This window comes from Protopterus annectens, chromosome 6.part0, assembly GCF_019279795.1.
Source record: "Protopterus annectens isolate FY-2018-M chromosome 6.part0, PAN1.0, whole genome shotgun sequence".
NCBI classification, from domain to species: Eukaryota; Metazoa; Chordata; order Ceratodontiformes; family Protopteridae; genus Protopterus; species Protopterus annectens.
The window spans coordinates 341,855,996-341,877,505 of NC_056737.1; the positions used below are offsets into that span (position 1 = coordinate 341,855,996).

Sequence of the window (21,510 nt, forward strand, 5' to 3'; positions counted from 1 at the left end):
TTAAGGGAAGATCTATGCCTGGCATACAAGGCATTATCACACCCCACTCTGACGTACCTCCTGCATAATCAGCAAAACAAACAGCAACAGATTTACCCAGTCTAAAGAATTAAACCTTGCCTGTGATATAAATAGGACCTGCTGGGGAGGCAGGTATGCATCCCAGAAACTACCCCTTCTCTGGAACAGGCTTCCCATCCATGTGGAGCAGAGTTCCTCCCTAACCCAATTCAAGTGCAACTTGGACAATTGGATTGGGAACAGGAAAGTAAACCCTGGTTTGGCACCTATGTCTTTAATGGGCACAGGCATCCTGTAAATGGTTTATCCCCCAGACCCCTGCTTGTAAACATTTCACCTCCCAAGCTCCTGCTTACACTTATCAAGGGTAGCAAAACTTGCCAGAGATTTGTGATGGATGGCTAGGCTTAAAAAGGCCATTGTGGTCGCCAGCCTAGTACAAACTATGAACCCAAGAATCTTAAAGAAAATGGCCTTGAAATCCAGGAGGAGATGGTTTGCTTAGAAACAGCCAAACTCCTGGGATGAAATGAAACAAAAAGCTGCTCAGACTTGAAAATAACTTTAGTTTTATCCAAATAATATTTGATCTGTCTATGCAAATCAGAGGTGTGAAAAACCTCACTAAAACTGCAGAGGGGGGAAAACAGATTAAGGGACAACGCTTTGACCACTTGGACATAAAAGAAGGATTAGTAAACAAAGAGATGCCCCATCTCTGAACAACTAAAAAGAAAAAGCAATAGCCATGACAGCCTGAAGTTCAGACACTCTCTTGGTTGAAGTGAGCAAACTTCCAAGTACAATGTTGTGAGGATGCTGAAGAAGCAGGCTCAAAAACAGCCTGGTTCAAATTTTCAAGTACAAAACTCAGGTTCCACAAAGGCAGAACAGACTTCCTGGGAGGCCTTATATGAAAGATGCCTTTAAGAAATTGCTAGTCCTCAAATCTTCAAATCTAGAGGCAAGAGGAGGAGTCAAGGTCAGACAAGCAGAAATTACTGGCAGGTGAGCTTTAACTGAAGAATATGCCACACAGCATGGAGCAGATCACACAAATATGAACCAGATGAACCTTCACAGAGCAGAACATTTTTATGTAGGTGAAACCAAGAGAAATTTCAAGATGAGACTACAGGAACACAGAGACATCAAACAAGGAAAAGAAACTAGTCCTGTGACTACTCACTTTAAAATGGTTCATAGTAGTAACCCTGAATTTTTACAGGCAACTATTTTAGAACATGAGAGTGGCCTAATGGTTAAGGTGTTTGCCTTACAAACACAAGGTACAGGGTTTGAGTCTTACAAGGGATAATTGGCTAGGCTTACAATGGCTCACAAGGGCAGTTGCCCTAGTACTAACCTATGAACCCAAGTTATATGTGACACTGGAGTTTTAAATATAAAAAGAAAACTGCTATATAAAGAAAGTATATATATTTTAAAGTATAATACTTTGATGAATGCACATGGAAACTTTTAATTTAATTGCCGTTTATTTAATTTAATTATTTATTTAATTGATTGATTATGAAAAGTCTTTGTGTGTGTATATACATATATATATATATATATATATATATATATATATATATATATATATATATATATATATATATATATATATATATATATATATATTATAGAGAGAGGAGTGTTATTTGCATTTTATAATTTGTACTCCTGGAAGGCATTTGTTTGCAGAGGCGCTAGAGGTGAATTAAAAAAGTGTTGATCGGACTTGGCTTTTTCTTTGTTGTACCTGCAATATTTCTTTTCCTTTTATGGTTTTGCTGCTAACAAACAGAAAATTGTTTCCATTTGTACATATAGGATTTTATGGCAGTGGGTTTCTTGACCTACTGCAGAACCTGGAGCATGTCCTCAGAAAAGAGGTGCCTAAAAGGGACCAAAACCCATCACTTACAGTGTCAATTGATGAGTGAACAGGTGAAGATGGACAAAAGATCCTTTGTACTGTGTGAGAAGATCTACCCAGTGAGGTGTCTTGTGGTAATTTCCCCCTGACCAAATGAGACAAAGGGGGGGGGACAATGCTGTCTGGGCCAAAAGGGAGTCACCAGCAAGATCTTGGGAGAGTCCTGCCTGAGCTTTTGCAGAACTCATGGGAACTGGAGATTGAAATGGAAGCCCTAGCTTGAGAGTGTTGATGAAAACACCAGGAACTCCAGGTGCTGGCAATGTTGAAGGTACACCACTTTGAGATACCACTGACATTTCTTCATATACAGCCTGGTGAAAGGCACTATGAGAATGGAGGAAGGTATGAACTCCAGGACTGAGAAATTCCCTGGCTGTGACAGATGCCAGAGGAAGAAGGGATTGGAAAAAAGTCATCAGAGACAGAGCCTTGGGGATAGGAAGAGATTCCAACATGTAAAGAATCTGAAGCCTGCATCAGAGAAAAATATGATCCAGAGAAGGCATCATAACTGATTTTTTTTTTTTTAATTTTTTTTTATTTATTTAACATTTGTTGACCGGGAAAGTCCGACTAGGTTCCACAGATCCTGTTTTCAGTGGAGACCCGGGGAGGAATGCTCCAGAAGCATGTTTTTAGAATGTGGGAGGAAACCGGAGTACCTGGAGGAAACCCACGCGAACGCAGGGAGAACATGCAAACTCCACACAGAAGGCACCCCAGCCGAGAATTGAACCGGAGAACCTCTTGCTATGAGGCGACAGCATAAACCGCTGCACCACTGCGCCGCCCAGTATTTCTTGTGGTTTATGTGATTTCTTGTGGTTTATGGTGAATGCCAGCCTATGTAATAGGCAAGTTGTAAACTGGAGATCCTGAAGCTGACTAATGGAAAGAGGAGCTTGAATAAGCAGGCTGTCTAGCTAGGGAAACATCTGAATACCTTGAAGCCTGCAAAAAGCAATGACAGTGACAAGGAATTTGATGAATACCCATGGGACAGTAGAGATGCCAAAGTGCAAAGCAAAAACTGAAAACGCAAGGAAAAGACAGAGAGACATAAAAATTTCCTGAAAACAGGATGGATGGGGATGCGAAGGTATGCATCCTTGAGATCTACAGAGGCACAAGAAAGGCCTGAAGGAGTAGAAGATTTAATGTCTGAAGGGATAACATCCAAAAGGAAGACATTTTGAGAAAGGTGTTTAGCAAGGAAAGATCCAAGACTAGTCTCCATGTACCCTTCCTTTCGTGGGACCAAAAACAATCTGGAATAAAAACTCTTCCCTACCTGGTTGGAAGACACAACTTGAATACTGCCCTGATCCTGTGACACAACTTGAATACTGCCCTGATCCAAAACAGAATCAAGTACCTCTGGGAAATGAGAAAGCTGTTCCTGAGGAGGGTAAAGAATGCCTGAAAAGGGAGGAATGGACTTCCAAACCAAGAAATATCCATGACTGAACCCAAGAGTCTGAGGTGACTTATAGTCAATTTGAAAGAGCAAGGAAAAGCAGAGAGATAAGGGAACCTGGCTGAAGAAAGGGGGAGAAAACCATCAAACAGAACCAGGCTTGTCCTGAATAGAAAGATTCTGGCAGGCAGCAGTCCGAGTAGACTTAGGAGGAACCCTCCTAGAATTCTTCTTAACCTTAGGAGAAGAGCAAGATTAACTATGAACAAAGGCAGACTTGGAAGGACAGTGCCTCTGAAACTTAGAAATAGAAGAAACAAAAATATGCTTCAGCTCCTGCAAGGCTATGCACTTGTCCCGGAGAGACTTGAAAAGGACAGCATCAGCAGATCCAAAAAAAACTTCTGCTATCCAAAGGAGCATCCAAACGTTTGGCATTGACATCATCAGGCAAAGCCTGAAGAGAAAGCCAAGAATAATGCCTCATAACTGACCCAAAGACAGCAGCCCTAGAAGAATCATGAGCTGCATCATAGCTGCATTTGACTGAAGGGCAAGCAAATTGTAAAGTGCAACCCATAAGGGAAAGAGCCAAAGTCTTCCCCTCAGAGTCAGGAAGGTTAGAAACCACCTAAGAAACCTGAGAAAGAAGACCCAAAATACACCTGGTCATATGAGTCTAGCAGTTAATCGTCTTAAAGGACAAGGTATCAGCAGTGTAAACTTTCTTGCCCTACCCCTCCATGGCCCTACTATCCTTATCAAAAGATAGCAGCTTGGTGAAAGGCAAGAACTTGGATGGTTTGTCAGAAGAGACTGACATAAAAGAAGGGTCGACAGAAAAGCAGTTATAAAGAAATTTGCACACCTTGGGTAGCTTGTATAACTTATCTGGCTTTTCTGGAGCAGGAGGTTGAGAGTTATGGGCTGCAGAAGTTGAAGAAAAGGTGGCTAAAACGGTAACCAGAACAGGGGGAACAACAGATGGTTTGGAAGTCTCCATCTGTACGGGCTCATAATGCCCCTTCTTCAATATCAGAGACCTGGGGACAATTTCACGTAAAATAATCCATTATGCGGGCACTGGTATCCCCAAAGGAGAGCTCTCCCAAAGGGGAGTCTGGAGTTAAGGATTCCTCCTCCTCCTCTGAACTGTAGTCTAATGGTAACGGATTTTAGAAGAATAAGCTAGGGACCCCCCCCCACACCATACAGTCCAGACCCTCATCTGAGGAATCCAATTCCCTAGGCCCTAGGAGCAAGAACAGAGACCCCTTGAGGTGGCTTCACAGCAAAGCATTAAATAAACCCCCGAGTGAAATCTTGCCATTCACCTTGGGGATCTTTCACAATGGGGGAAATATGCTTTGTGTTCGGTTTCTTTTTCTGTGGGACATCTGATCGAAACATCCTGTGAAGATCAGACCCATGACATGACTCTATAATAGTTGTAGGAATCTCCTTACTCACTAAAATCTGGGGAATTCTCTGACAGGGTCAGCACAGAGGAATCAGAAGCAAGAAGCGGATGGTCTCTTCAGGGCTTTCACCAAACTCAAGAGAGACGTCCAGGGGAGGATTGACAGCAGCCGGATTGGGCCTGAATTTTTGTCTTTTTTCATGGCAGATGGTTGACCATAAGGACAGGAGGATTCCATCATAGCACCCTGACACAACAACTTAAGATGATGGTTCTCCATGTATATGGAAGAGGAGAGGTGACTACGGTGGGTCTTAGAACACTGCATATGATCACGGGAAGCATCCAAATAGACACTGGTCATGATGACTTTTATGGGGAATATGCCTCCCACACTGACATTTTTCCTTTCTGGATGACATGAACACAACAACAAACAATAAAAGGAAAAGAAGAAACCACAACGGGGCACTTATCTGAAAAAACAGCATGGTAACCAGCATAGCAAAAGGGTGTTCAGACTGATGCTCAATAAGGTCTGGCAGCAAAGAAGTTCTGAGTGTTTGCATCCATACGTCACCATTATGTCATACGTCTTGCATGAGAACCATACATGTGATGTAAGGGCCTATAAGAGCTGAAGGCTTTGGCATACTGGCCAGACGTCGGGTTATCCTTGGCAGGAGATCTCTTAGGTGAAGAATACTGCAACAGCGATATGGAAGGTGATCATCTGTCCCAGAAACAGGGATATTTGGTTTATTGGGCAAGGAGGAATCTCCTGGAAAGGACAGAATGGCTCCCATTGCCAAGTGTACCCAAGTTGAATGACTTTCAGAATCCACTTGGGAACAATCTATCACCACAAAGATGTAAACTCAGGGAGAGTTATAGATTGCCAGTGTGGGAGGGGAGGAGACTGAAGAGACAAATAGTCATTCTGACTTTCTAGACTGTCATTGATTTTGACAGGATTTCCCTTTCTTTTTGGAATTTCTTACCATTGCTTTTTAAAACTTGTTTGTTGGTATCTTGCTGCTTGAATTGCTTTTGAAAAAGGGCATGAAGTTAGAAGGAAAAATATTACCTGTTTTTAAAAAAAAAAGGAAGGCTGGAACCCTTTGAATCAACTTTTCCTTCTCATCAAATCTTTTAAACACCTCAGCTGCAGAAGGGCCAGACATCATCCCTGTCCAAGGGAGACTTTAAAATGTCATTTTTAATATCTTAACCCAAAAACAGCAAAAAAACGAAAGAATACAATGGTGGCGTGCTGAATCGCTGTACGCCAATGAATCAGGGAATACCAACTGTTGAAAAAAACGCTAAAATGATGCTGGTGCTGGAAAAAGGTTGCCACGGATCACAGAGCTAATAAAACCAATCCAAATTTATTCCACAAACGATACAAGGTTAAGCGCTTTCACACACGCAGTGTGTGCTTCTTCAGAACAATGCTTAATAATCAAACCAGACTTTAAATATACATTTTGGCGCCAACTTTCAATAGCATATTTAAAGCTGCAACGCCTTACCAACTACATGTAATACTAAATGTAATATTCCCGTGTGTATGGAATTCAATGTTAAACTAAATGCTCAATAAACACATATAGAGAGTCCCTAATATTACAATAATAAAGAATGATAATGATATAAAAAGTTAATAAATTATATTTTATACTTCATTCTTAAATTTTTCAAAAAATGCTTCCTACCTATTACAATATATATTATTAAGGTATAATTAAAGTAAGTATGCTTTGTTGATTCGTTTGTGTTTAGTGTCTAAAAAAATACCTATAAAATATGTAGTGAGAAACTACTAGAATGTAAATATATCATCTCTCCATAATTATTCAGAACGAAATAAATATGGACATACTAAATGATGTCCTCAGATATCATTTAAAAGAATCTTATATTACCTTGTACTTCAAGAATATCATATCTACACTACTCCAAAAGATATTGTGTACGTATTTACAAATTAATATATACTAAGAATAAAAACACTAAAACAAACTAAATAAATATTACTAATACCATATGTAAAAATACTCATACTGCAAGTATAGGTTTGACCGAGATAAAATCATTAATTCCCGGGGGTGTAGTTGAATCGGTCAATATCTGCCAATAACATTCTCTGAATGACAAATGCCCCTTAGTGTTGCCACCCCTGGGGTTTGACATTACTGTTTCTAAAATGCAAAATTTGAACTCGTGCTCACTACCCTTATTCATTATGTGTTTGGCTAAAGCGTTTTTCTCATCCTTTTTTCTAATGGAATATGTATGTGCGTATATCCTTTTTCTGAACTGTTGTTCAGTTTTTCCTATATAATAGGATGAACATTTCTTACAAATAGCCAAATATACAATGTTTCTAGTATTACAATTACCTTTCTTAGGAATTAATCTAATCTTATTATAGTTCTTTAACACTATCACTGTCTCTTCCGTAATATACCTACACTGATTGCAGGAGCCACATCTCTTCGTACTGCCCACATTTTTATTCGCCGTTTCCATTGTGCCCTTTTCTAAAAGCAGTTTCAAATTCTGTCCCATCCTGTGTATAAATCTGGGCTTGGTTCCTAATATGCCTGTAATTTCATCGTTTACTAATAATGTGTGCCAATGCTTGTAAAGTATGTCCTTTATTGTATTGCTGTGTGGACCAAATTCTATAACACACGATCTACCATATTCATTAACCCTTACCCTATCAATTAATTTAATGTTGCTGTTTGATACATTGGCGTATTTAGTGCCCAACATAGGGGCATATTTGTTCCCCCATTGTTCAATGACCTCTATCTTAACTTTGTCCATCATTTTCCTATTGTATCCCTTGTCTATAAAGAAGGAAGTAATAAAGTCTATTTCATTCAACATGTCGGTGTATTCTGAAGTCATTCTAAGTGCTCTAATGCATTGCCCTTTATATATATTCCTTTTGGTCTTGTTGGGATGACAACTTCCATAGTCCAAATAGGAATTACTGAATGTTTTTTTCCTATATATATATTGGATTTATATATGCCATCTTTTCTAGTAATGATAGTGTCTAAATAGGGTACACCTACTTTGTCAACGTTGGATGTAAACTTTAAATAATTGCTACTGTTGTTTATATAAGTAAAAAAGTCATCGAAGGAGTCCTGATCACCTTCCCAAATAATGTATATATCGTCTAAAAAACGTGAGTAGTGTTTTATTTTTTCTTTGTATACACTAGGGAAAACAATCTTCTCCTCCCAACTTAACATTACTAAGTTGGCGTAAATGGGGGCACAGGCTGACCCCATTGCCACTCCTTTAACCTGTTTGAATATTTCCCCTTCGTAAAAGATATAGTTATTATCCAGGACAATAGACATTAGTTCATTAATTAATTGTACTCTGTCCCATTCCATTTCACCATATCGGTATATACTTTCGCTAAATGCTTCTAATCCTTCCCTCTTCGGGATACAAGTAAATAGGTCTATAACATCAATAGATACATAAAGAAGGTTGTTGTTACTAATATAGGCAGGAAAATTGGCAAGGAATTCCCACGAATCCTTCACCAAATGCTCCACCGTATTGTAAATATGTTTCAACATATTGTCAATAGCTACCCCTATTGGGAATGTTTTTGATTTGCTCCCCGAAGTTATTGGTCGGAAAGGTGGGTTGTTGGCATCTTTGTGTACTTTCGGTATCCCCACCATAATAGCCAGTGTCGGATATTCCACCCTAAGGTACTTGTATAAATCATCTGTGATTCTGTTGTCGATCAAATACTCTTCCAAATATAAATCAATCCTTTTATATGCTATATTTAACTCATTGGTGGAGATACTCTCATAATTTTCCAAATTATGAAGTATATCATGTATTTTATTTCTATATTCCATGTTGTCATATATCACAACCCCACCCCCCTTATTGGGCTTCATAATTCTTATGTCTAACCTAGATCTTAACTCATTCAATACTTCGTTTTCTTCCACAGTAAGGTTGGTGGTTTTCATACTACCTCTGAATGATCTACTTTTCTTATATATTTCATGTATAACAGCCTTTTCAAATCTTCCTACGTCTTTGTTCATTGTCGGCATAAAGGTACTTTTCTTTCTTAGTGTATTCACATCAGTGGTGGTATACTGCTCCACATTAGATGTGTTGTCCTTAAACATGATAGCTAAGTTAAGTTTTCTCACATATTTCTTGACATCGCACACACAGTCAACTAATCTAAAATTTCTTACAGGTATGAATTTCATTCCTTTGGACAAAAGCCCAAAGTGCGCCTTATTCAATTGCATATTAGTGTAATTAAATATTTGAAAATTCTTATACCTACTGATGCATCCTTCATATTCAATATGTTCATCCTGGTCAATACCATGGCTCGTTGTAATGTTGTACGGATGCTTAACATCTAAAATAGGGCCCACATACTTTGTCCCTCTGTGTGTGTTTACCTCCAAGTTTTGTTTTTTGTCCACCTTTTGTATGGCTTTTTGTTGTAGTCCTGATGAAAATTTTCCGCATATTCATCATAATAATTAACCTCCCTAAAATTTTCTGCATCCCTAACCTCCTTGTGCGGGGCCTGGTACAATCAACTTTTTATATCATTATCATTCTTTATTATTGTAACATTAGGGACTCTCTATATGTGTTTATTGAGCATTTAGTTTAACATTGAATTCCATACACACGGGAATATTACATTTAGTATTACATGTAGTTGGTAAGGCATTGCAGCTTTAAATATGCTATTGAAAGTTGGCGCCAAAATGTATATTTAAAGTCTGGTTTGATTATTAAGCATTGTTCTGAAGAAGCACACACTGCGTGTGTGAAAGCGCTTAACCTTGTATCGTTTGTGGAATAAATTTGGATTGGTTTTATTAGCTCTTTGATCCGTGGCAACCTTTTTCCAGCACCAGCATCATTTTAGCGGTTTTTTCAACAGTTGGCATTCCCTGATTCATTGGCGTACAGCGATTCAGCACGCCACCATTTTTAATATCTTCAGGAAGTTTGTGTGAATGTAACCAAGCAAATTTTCATATGACCAACTCAGAAGCAGCAGCTCTGGAAATAACAGCATCATAACAATTTAAAGCATGCTTAATAACATGAGAAGCAAATACTAACATAACTCTCAAATGTACAGATTTTCACAGAATGTCCTAATTTTTGTTCGTACTTTTGATCTGTTCCTCATAAAATTTGTGATTTTCTGGCAAATCACTTGGATGATCCGAGGATTTAAGTCACTAAATAATGATGTACATTTATGTTCCAGACTTCATATTCTTCACAAAAATGCATGCTAAGATACATCCTGTTATTCTAGCAACTTTCTAAGTTAATAAGAGTAATATTTAAAACTTGGTTCCTATGTTTTGGCCTTTGTCCCCCCATTCTATCAGGCTTTGTCCAGATTTTTTGTGCTAAGAGGTTGAAAGGTATGGATACCAAAGAGAGAAAGATTTTTTTGCCTCAGAAAAGGGAAGATTAACAGTTAATTTTCCAATATTCTCAAAAGACAGAAGTAAAAGCGTTTAATATGTGACCCTGGCATTTTAAAATTGTGAAACAGCATTAGCATTAGCAATCTGTCTAGCATAAGCAGTTTTTAAATAGGGAAATAAGGAAGGATCTTCTTTAGGGTTAGAAAACAAGTTGTGAGTGAGGTATTGGGCTTGCTAGTGGCAGGAGGTTGAATGTCAGGTAAATTACAAGCTACGAGGAAAACACTCTAAAGCAGATAAAACAGGAGGAACAGCTGCAGACTGAGAAACATCTAACCATTGCAAATCATAGTATATTTACTTCGAAATAGGAATTTCATTCTGACCCTCTGAAAAAATTATTTCAACGTAGATAAGGATTCAGAAAAATAAAGGTTTTCTGGAGGAAAATCTGAAAAGCTTTCCTCAGAAACAGAGTCTTCAGGTTGTGAAAAAAATCCTTAAGCACAGCATTCTCCCTCCAATCCCTGTTCTGACTGGAAATCAGAATCAGAGAGAGCACAAGCTCTTTCTTTACTTCCCAGAAGATGAAATAGGCAAACTAAAAGAATAAATTAGCCCCCTAGCAAATCTTCCTTGTCCTCTGTAATAGAAACAGGAGAAGTGTTTTACTTTTGGTTTTCTTTTTCTGGCAAACTCCTTGTAAAAGGGACTGACCCAAAGTAGGCACACTGTAGTGAGGCTCAGGCTCCTTTTCCCAGCTGTGTGGTAGAGTTTTACCTGACCCGTTCCTTGAGACTGACAACAGGGGCCATCCCTTGCCCAAGGAAGGTAACCCTACAGCTGTAGATGACATATCCATTCACCAGTCCTTCGTGACTGCAGTTTCTACACCAGAGACACCAGGCTGTGGACAGAAAGATGAATAGACCAAGGAACCAAATTTAGCCCCAGTTGAGCCACTCACTGGTGGATGAGGCAAATCAGAGACTGCCTGAAACCAAAAGACTCCTCTGACAACTTTTTCTTCTACCGGACAGCAGAAGAAATAATCAAGGACAGAGTTAACTGATCCATAGGTCCAGTAATAAAGGAAGCCACAAAAATGTATAGAAGAGTCAGAATGAATAAGTAAGCCAGTGACAGTGAAAAAGGTAGTTTTGCGGTTAAAAAGAGAGACACTTCTCAAAAGCATAAACTTTTGCCCCAAATACAAATTCTATAAAGTAACAAAGTTCAAACAACGTATTTTACACAATAAAAGTTTCCACAAGTATTCACTGCAGCAAAATCCCCTCATACAGGATGACAGTCAATACAAAATAATTTTTTTTAGATCAAATAACATTAACAACACAGAAAGAAACAGCAGCTTTCTTCAGAAAAATATAACAGTGGAAGGTATCCCCCAGCAAGGAACTTGTATGCCCAGCCTTGAAGGTTCACTAGCCTAGCCGACTATCAGTTCCATGAAGCCCACAGAAGGAGCACACTTGGGCAGAGAAAGCAAAGCTTTTGCTGCTCTAATTGATTTTTATATGGAGTTCTGCTCAAGCTCCTAGCAATTAGAGTGCATGGAAGACACCCTAAAAGTTTGCAAACTGGCTGGCTGCTCATTTCCCTTATCAAGTGAAATACCTTAGGCTACTGCAACAATTAACCAATGTTGAATATTAGCTTCAAAATGCATGTGAGTGTTCCCAGAAATAAGCCAAGTGTTTAACTACTGTGCAGGGCCTCCTACTATAGTGATGCCGCACTGAAATAATATTTTAAGCAATACCTTATTTTGGATTTCTGAGTGCCTAGATAGAAATCTGCTGCAATAAGGAAGAAATGCTTAGTTTTGCTTTCACAAAAACTCATAATATTATTATAGGGTTTTGTTTAAAGACTACATATTTAAATTACCTTGTTAAGGCTGCTGGGATCTTGTATTAGATTGACTTCCATGATGGACAGGTGATTTTGGCCAGTGTGACAACCCCTTGTATAGTGATGAATCTGAAATTAAACGTTAAGACAGAGAAGTAATATTCAGCTGTAAAAAAAAAAAAAAAAAAAAAAAGAAAGCAGTGCATCAAAAATTAATTACTTAGATGAGACTTAAATTACAATTCTGGCATAGTTTACAATTCTGGCATAGTTTACAATGTACCCGAACTACCAGTTTATTTTGACATTTCTACTGCTGTCCCTTGTGCAACTTTACAAATGCCTACCTCCCAGATCCCCTCCTTTGCTTTTGTTTGCCACAAATGCAAGTAAATGGAGTAGAATGATGGTGCATGCAATACTGAGGCCATAAGGAGTTTTTAGTGCATGCACCATCACCAGTGCAGTCTTCCCGAGGCCCCTTCTATTTGGAATTCATTTCTCAGACGTCAAAACTGACTCTGGTATCTGGCACAACAAATGTACAAGAGACTGCAAACTCACGATCATCATCCTTAACTTCGTTTCCATCATCTCCATTCAAATGACACTAAATAGTTAAGAGATGTTGCTATTAATGTAAAAAAACAGCATTTTGGCATATGAGACCCCCACACCACACTTGTGTACTGTTGATGAGCAACAAATGAAAGATGACAGAATAGTTAAAGATGTAAATGTCCTTGCAGAAGGTGGCCCTTCATTTCATAATAGCACAGCGGCTGTCGACAAAAGCACATGGAGATTTCGACATGGTCTTCTGTGGGGTTGACAGAGTCCGGGATATAGCATCTTGGATAAAGGTTTTTCAGAGTACTGCACCCTGTTCTGTAATCTAGTTATAAGCAATCAATGTGGAAAGAGGAGCAAACACACAGAGACTATTAGAGTTCAACAGGCCCAGTCAGAAGTAAGCATGCAAACATCATTAAAAGTTCACTCAGTCCCTTCCTTCTTTTGCCCCTTACTTCCTGAATACTCAAGATGGACATGGTCTACCAGCAGATTTAAAACAGTGCTAGATAATCTTAACTCACACTAGGAAGTTGGATTAATTTGCCAATACTGACGTTCCAAACTTCAGATGAGATGTGAAACAAAGGCCCCATCTGCCATTATTAAGCACTTACTGAAAATGGCAAGGGAGGTCCTCTGTTATCACAGCCAAATTTTCCCGACTCGATATGAATACTATTGTAGGTCTCCCCTGAAAAGAGGCCACTGGCCTAGAGGGGCTAACCTAGTCTAAAGTGTAAATAAATAAAAAATAAAATATAGATTCTTGACAAAGAGACCTTAAAAGTTTCAACAGTAAAACTCTCTTCTCTGTATCCTTTCACTTTCACTAAGGAGATTTATGCCTGTCAGAGCACTATAGGACGTCTTACTGTTTGTAACCCTGTATTTAAAGTACCCCACTCCCATGTCATGAAAGCAACTCAATACAAAATGAATACTCCTACAATTAAACAGAACTTCATATCTCAAAGACTCCTGCAGTTATGAGATAAATTCTCCCTTTCAAACTTAGCCCATCAGTCCACAAATTCTGAAAGACACAGAATGACTGGTTGCCAATTGGATATGTTTTATAATATAATGGTGTTGACAAATAATGAAATTGGTAGTTTTGACCAAGTAAGTCTTGGCTTTGTTAAGGTTAAGCCCTCTGGAGAGAATGTGATAGATTTGACTGAAGCACTGGATAACAGCTAATGAGTCTAGACTCCATACCTGGATCTAGCCTTTGATCCTATTCTCATGCTCTCATATTATTGTAAAACTCACCCAACTAAATACTTACTCATACAAAACCCACTAAGTAGCAAATTTGCTCACTGACAGGCCACAGTGAAGGATAGTGGTGGATGAGAAGTTTGCAGATGACTACAAACTCAGCACTGTCATTAACTCTTCAAATGATACTCATATCCTGCAAGAGAGTTTAAGCTGCATTAATACCTGATGTCACCAAGCATAGGCTCAAGGTAATTAATAACAAAAACAACACACACACACCTCTCTCTCTGGGAAACAAGAAAATGATACACACACCCACACCCACCCAGACGCGCACACACACACACACACACACACACACACACACACACACACACACACACACACACACACACACACACACACACACACATGACATAAGACATCCCAAACTATTATGTACTTGGGACACATTCTTGGACATTAAATTTCACCTGACCACTCTGCATCAACTATTGTCAGGAAATCATTCAGCCTGGCCCAATTAATTACTAGTGCACATCTTTAAAATCCAAAGAGGTTTCTAAACTCCTCTAGTTATCATTAAACAGGTCTAAAATAGAATACAATGTCCCTTTTGGCATATACATATCCAAACATGTTACCATTTAAAAAGACCACAATACTTCCTAACAAAGAAAATCTTCAGTATGAACTCCTTAATCGACAAAAACTGACTGAGAGCCCTTTACTCTGCCTCCTTTACAGTCTTACGTGGCAGCCTCTGCTTTTTCTAGAGGATTGTGAAAGACAAAAGTAATGCTTAACCTTTTACACATCCAAACAACTAGAAATACCACCAACACCTGCTTTAAGAACCTATACCTGCAACACAACCTGCATAGAAGCTGCCAGTCTGATAATTTTCTCCCAAAGGATTCTCTACCTATGGCGGAAACTCCCACTCCAAATAAAACAAATTAGCCAACTAGCTCTTTTTAAGAATAGCCTTGAGGATGGATGGATATATGTAATTTCCCCGCTGGTGGAAACAAACAGTGGGATTTGCAGTGGCTATGCTCTTAATGGTCACCAGACAGATTGCCTAATGATAACATATGAACCTGTCTGAAGCATGAAAAGGTGTTAATCTTTCCCATCAAACCTATGGATTTATGCATACATCCCCTCTTGACTGATCAAAGAGTACAATTGTATAAGTAAAGGTTACCATAACAGTAGATGTTCAAATTATCACTGCTGCAGAAGCCTTGGCCTTAGCTATATGGGTTATATCCATCCAAGGATATTACAGCCATCAAGCTTCCAAAGATCCAGGGCACCTTCCATGTGGCAAAACCATCAGGGAACTTGAGCTGAGCAGACTAAAAGACAAATTTGAGTGCAAATTCCATCACAACTTTCCTGCCAACAGAGACAGGAAGGCTGTGCCTTGAAAGGACAATGTCAGGAACATCAAAAAATAAATGTCTTCACCTTAGCATAAAACACACACCAACAAATAAGGGGAATGAAGGGAGGGAGAAGCTACTGCAGCAGTGATCATTTAAACATCTAAATTATGGCAAGCTTTACTTGCACAACTATACTATGTTAATCATACAGATCACTGATGCAGTACTGTAGCTATATGGATGGATTACCTTAGCTAACTACATTTGAGAGGTTGAAACAGAAGAGTCCAGCAGCCACTGGAGAATGGTCCTAGAAAAGCCTGATCTGAATCTAGAGAAGGAATCAAGCTTGTACTCCTTTATAAAAGTATGTACAGAGGACCAAATAACAGCTCCTATAATACTTCTAGGACACAGACCTTTCTAAAAAGCCATAGATGAAGCCTAGGCCCTGGTAGAGTGGGCCTTGACCCTGCCTGAAATAGTTTTGTTATGGCAAGTATAACAAAAGGCAATAGCCTTAGACAACTACTTGGAAATATTCCGTCTTCACACAGGTTGACTTTTTACCTTAACAAGAAATAAACAATTGATCCAAAGATCTGAAAGATTTAGTTCTGTCAAGATAGTACTGGAGTAGTCTCTAGACATCCGATGGATGGGTATCCTTTCTCCCTCAGTTCTAGGTTCTGGAAAGAAAATGAAGAGGTGGATAGTTTGGCTTAAATTAAACTCTGATACCACTTTAGGCATAAAAGGAGGATGTTCTCAAAGAAACCCTGCCTCTATGGAAAACAAGACAGGATTGAGTCACTATAAGAGCTTGCAACTCTTAAATACCCTTCCTACAGAGGTCAGAGCAATCAGTAAAACTGCTTTCATGTTAAGAACCCCAAGTTAGCCAGATCAACTGGTTCAAATGGAGCAAGTGTTTGCTTTTCTAACAGAAAATTAAGATCCTAAGGAGGGGCCACTGGTTTTCTTGGAGGCCTCTTATGCAAAACCTCTTTCAAGAACATTTGACATGAGACTGCACTGAAAGAGGAGGATCTGTGTGCAGGCATGCTGAAATGGCTGATAAAGTAACCTTAATAGAGGTATAAGAAAGGCCAAAGGAAAGTAATAACTCACACAAATATTGTAAAATCACTGAACACCTAGCCCTGAATGGGTGCTGATTATGTTGTCACCAACTAGAAATACTTTTCCGCTTGCTAATATATAATTTTCTAGTAGCAGGCTTTCTTGCCTTTATCGGTACCTGCTGCACATCTTCAGTAAACATGTGCTTAAAAGGAATTCAGACCGTATCATCCAGGGAGTCAACTGAATTTGATTGATGTCAGGATGTCTCAAAGACCCTTGTTCTTGTGTAAGTACATCTAGTCTGTGAGGAAGCTTGATGTAACTGACCCTAGCCATTTCCGAAAGAAGGGAGGTTTACAGTTGCCTGGGCTCACACAATGATCTTTTATTGGTACCAAACAGAAATAAACTTAATAAGGTCTTACTAGCTCTAGGCAACTCAGAACTTATATCCCAGCTCAAAAGAATCATTTCCTTACTTACAGCCATTTGTTCAAACATTTCTGACAGAATTTTAAAAATCTGCCAACTCATTACACTCCCAAAACATATGTTCCCAGTTACCTCTTTCATCACACTTTTTGATCACTCTGCAGCATGGGGGCCAAAAACAATCTCTATCCAAGGATGAATTTAAAATCTCATTTTTAACATCATTTGAGAATGCAGCCATGTGAACCTCCTAAAAACAGGACATGTGGCCAAAACCCTGCAAGGACTACTAAAAGAATCATACCTGTACTGTAAACAGTGAGTTGTGACCTGTGCAGAAGAAGAAACAAGGTTATTTAAAGCAGATTTTTCCACACAAGAAAAAACTGCAGATAAAACATTCCTCATACTTCAATTTGTCAGAACAAACTAACATATGAGCCTGTCAATTTAACACTCTGAAAATCGAAGTTGCATAAGTGTACAGTTTTTTCCCATACCTATAAATAATTTTCCCATCTTATCAGAAAGAGTCGGATTGGAACTAACTAAGTGCTTGGCAGTGGTGGAATCAGCCAAACTTACAGCTGCTGGGTCAGGTTTAGGAATCTTTTTTCTTCTTTGGGCTTTTCCCGGTTAGGGGTCGCCACAGCGGATCACCTGTCCGCTCATGATTGGCAGTGGAGTTTACAGTGTCAAGTTGCCAGCTCGGCACCCAACCTTCCACAGAAGGCACACATACGCACACACTTACACCTAGGGCCAATTTAGAGTGTCCAATCAACCTACAGGATGTCTTTGGGATGTGGGAGGAAACCGGAGCACCCGGAGGAAACCCACGCAACCACAGGGAGGACATGCAGACTCCGCACAGAAGGCACCCCAGCCGAGGTTCGAACCGGGGAACTCTTGCTGTGAGGCAGCAACGCTAACTGCTGCACCACCGTGGGTTTAGGAATACAGTATAAAAATGTAAGTCTGAGAAACTTTATAAATCCTATCTGCCAGCTGGCTATCAGGAAAAGTGCAGACATTATCACAAACATCCTCTAAAGTAAATAGAATAGAAGGAATGGATATAGGCTCTGGAAAGTACTTCTGTGACAACTCTAGTGTTTTCTGAGGGACTGAGAAACCTGAGGGTTCTACCAATACTCTCACAGAAAGAGAACCTCCCACAGGGAGAATCAGAAACGGAGCTCTCCATCAAGTCCAAATCAGAAATCAAGAGGAAAAAAATCCTGTATCCATCCCTGCATCTTCCTGTTTAGATTCAGAATCTTGAATCTCTTCAAGAAAAGAGGAATCCCCCTTTTTACTGGAAACTGCTAGTGTGACCAACTGTGTTACACAGTATTCCGACAAAACAGGGAAACCTTTCCTATTCTAGATCCCAGGACAGACAAGAGTAGCTCTCCAGTGCCCACTTAGGAGACCCCAAAAGCTGCAGAGGACATGGCTAACCCCCAGTCCATAGCAGCTGTAGGTGCTACACCAAAGAGATCCAGGGCAAAACACAAGTAGCCTGAGGTACAACACATGGCCACAGAGGAGTCACCCAACTTCAGCTAAGGCAAATTGTGTGTGTGTGTGTGTGTGTGTGTGTGTGTGTGTGTGTGTGTGTGTGTGTGTCAGAATAATACTTTTCTTACTGACTGCCTCTGTCCACAAGTGACATGGGGACCAGAGCAGAGTAAATGTACGATTTCCCATCCAATTGTCAATTTTTTTTTTTTTTTTAAAATAGGGCCAGGGATGAACTCTGGTTTTACATGGGGTACCTAATCCGTAAGTGCAGGGAGGATCCTTTGGGACACATCGGTCTCTCCAGTACATTCTGTTTAGGTCACAAGTAAAGTTCAGATCCCTGGATCCCTGGGTCTATTGTTTCTGGTGCTGTTTGTTTTGTACATGGCAACAGATCCATCAGGGCTCATGCCCTTCTTGTACACCTTACAGTCATTTGCCACTTCACCATGGCTGTGTGCAGTACCAAAATTCACCAAACAAGGAATGAAACACCAATGAGAAATATCTTGTTGTATTTCCAATAGGAGTAATAAAAAATGTAATGTACAGAATGCTTGGTCCAACCTCTTCACGTCCATACACTGCTTCACAGCAACATGGACTTTACCTCCAAAACCTGGCCAGACTTCCTCTGTGGTGTCAAAGGTTGATGCACTGTACTCTGTGTGCTTAGGCTGGCAAGTGTTCAAATCCAGCAATGACCGGCTAGTATGTCTGTGTGAGTGAGTGACTTCAGTGCTAGGCAAGACTGGCTCACCTGACAGATATGATGTGTATATTTATCCCAGGAGAGAGTACCTCAGAAATCTCAGTCCTTTTTAATAGGCATTGGGGATTACATTGTTTAAGGTATTTACCTCTCATAGACACAAGGTCAGGGTTTGACTTTCACATTTGAAAAGGAAATGACAAGGTTTAAAATGGTCCACAAGTGCAGCAAGTATAGTCATCATCATCATCTTTCGGCTTTTCCCGTTAGGGGTCGCCACAGCAAATCATCTCTTTCCATTTCTTCCTATCCTCTGCATCTTGCTCTGTCACACCAACCGCCTGCATGTCCTCTCTCACCACGTCCATAAACCTTATCTTAGGCCTTCCTCTTTTCCTCTTACCTGGCAGCTCCATCCTTAGCATCTTCTTTTTCCTAATCTACCCATCATCCCTCCTCAGCACATGTCCAAACCAACGCAATCTCGTCTCTCTTGCTTGGTCTCCAAACTGTCCAACATGAGCTGACCCTCTAATATACTGATTCCTAATCCTATCCATCCTAGTCACACAGAGTGCAAATCTTAACATCTTTAACTCTGCCACATCCAGCTCTGACTCCTGCCTTTTTGTCAGTGCCACTGTCTCCAACCCATATAACATAGCTGGTCTCACTACTGTCTTGTAGACCTTCCCTTTCACTCTTACTGGTACCTGTCTGTCACAAATCACTCCTGACACTCTTCTCCACCCATTCCACCCTGCCTGTACTCTCTTCTTCACCTCTCTTCCACATTCACCATTACTCTGAACTGTTGATCCCAAGTACTTAAACTCGTCTACCTTTACCAACTCTACTCCCTGCATCCTCACCATTCCTCTACCCTCCCTCTCATTTACACACATATATTCTGTCTTAGCCCTGCTGACCTTCATTCCTCTGCTCTCTAGAGCATATCTCCACCTCTCCAGAGTCTCCTCAACCCGATTCCTACTCTCACTACAGATCACAATGTCATCTGCAAACATCATAGTCCGCGGGGCCTCCTGTCTGATCCCGTCTGTCAACCTGTCCATCACCACTGCAAATAAGAAAGGACTCAGAGCTGATCCTTGATGTAATCCCACCTCCACCTTAAACGCATCTGTCACTCCCACCGCAGACCTCACCGCTATCACACTACCCTCGTACATATCCTGTACCACTCTTCATACTTCTCTGCCACTCCCGACTTCCTCATACAATACCACAACTCTTCTCTAGGCACCCTGTCATATGCTTTCTCCAAGTCTACAAAGACACAATGCAACTCCCTCTGACCTTCTCTGTATTTCTCCAACAACACTGTCAGAGCAAACATCGCATCTGTAGTGCTCTTTCCTGGCATGAAACCATACTGCTGATCACTAATCATCACCTCCTTCTTAACCTAGCTTCTACTACTCTCTCCCATAACTTCAAGCTGTGACTGATCAATTTTATCCCTCTGTAGTTACTGCAGCTCTGCACATCACCCTTATTCTTAAAGATAGGTACCAAAACACTCTTTATCCACTCCTCAGGCATCCTCTGACTTTCCAAAATTTCATTAAACAATCTAGTTAAAAATTCTACTGCCATTTCTCCTAAGCACCTCCATGCTTCCATTGGGATGTCATCTGGGCCAACAGCCTTTCCATTCTTCATCCTCTTCATAGCTGTCCTTATTTCCTCCTTGCTAATCTGTTTCACTTCCTGATTCACTATCCCCACATCATCCAACCTTCTCTCTCTCTCATTCTCTTCATTCATCAGCCTCTTAAAATACTCTTTCCATCTACTCAACACATACTCCTCTATTGTGAGTACCTTTCCCCTCACTATCCTTTATCACCCTTACTTGCTGCACATCTTTCCCAGCTCTGTCCCTCTGTCTAGCCAGTCGGTACAGGTCCTTTTCTCCCTCTTTAGTGTCCAATCTCTCATACAACTCTCCATACGCCTTATCCTTATCTTTCGCCACCTCTCTCTTTGCCATGCGCCTCATCTCCTTACACTCATGTCTACTTTCTTCATCTCTTTGACAATCCCACTTCTTCGCCAGCCTCTTCCTCTGTATACTCTCCTGTACTTCCTCATTCCACCACCAGGTCTCCTTGTCCTCCTTCCTCTGTCCAGATGTCACACCAAGCACCTTCCTAGCAGTCTCCCTTACTAGTTCTGCTGTGGTTACCCAGCTATTTGGTAAGTCTCCACTGCCTCCCAGTGCCTGTCTTAACTCTTCCTTAAACACCACATCACAATCACCCTTTTTTAACTTCCACCATTTAATCGTTGGCACTGCTTTCATACTCCTCCTCCTCTTCTTCATCACCAACGTCATCCTACAGACCACCATTCTATGCTGCTTAACTACATTTTC

General features: G+C 40.2%; 1 protein-coding gene across 2 annotated transcripts in view; it reads right to left on the reverse strand.

The window, feature by feature from the left end:
- The window catches only part of TEDC1 (tubulin epsilon and delta complex 1), a 264,463-nt gene that overhangs the window by 110,149 nt on the left and 132,804 nt on the right, over nucleotides 1-21,510 (reverse strand). For both annotated transcript variants that reach the window (XM_044074102.1, XM_044074103.1), the window contains one exon: nucleotides 12,195-12,287. In XM_044074102.1, coding sequence (XP_043930037.1) covers nucleotides 12,195-12,287 — 93 coding nt within the window. The remainder of the gene's footprint in view (nucleotides 1-12,194; nucleotides 12,288-21,510) is intronic.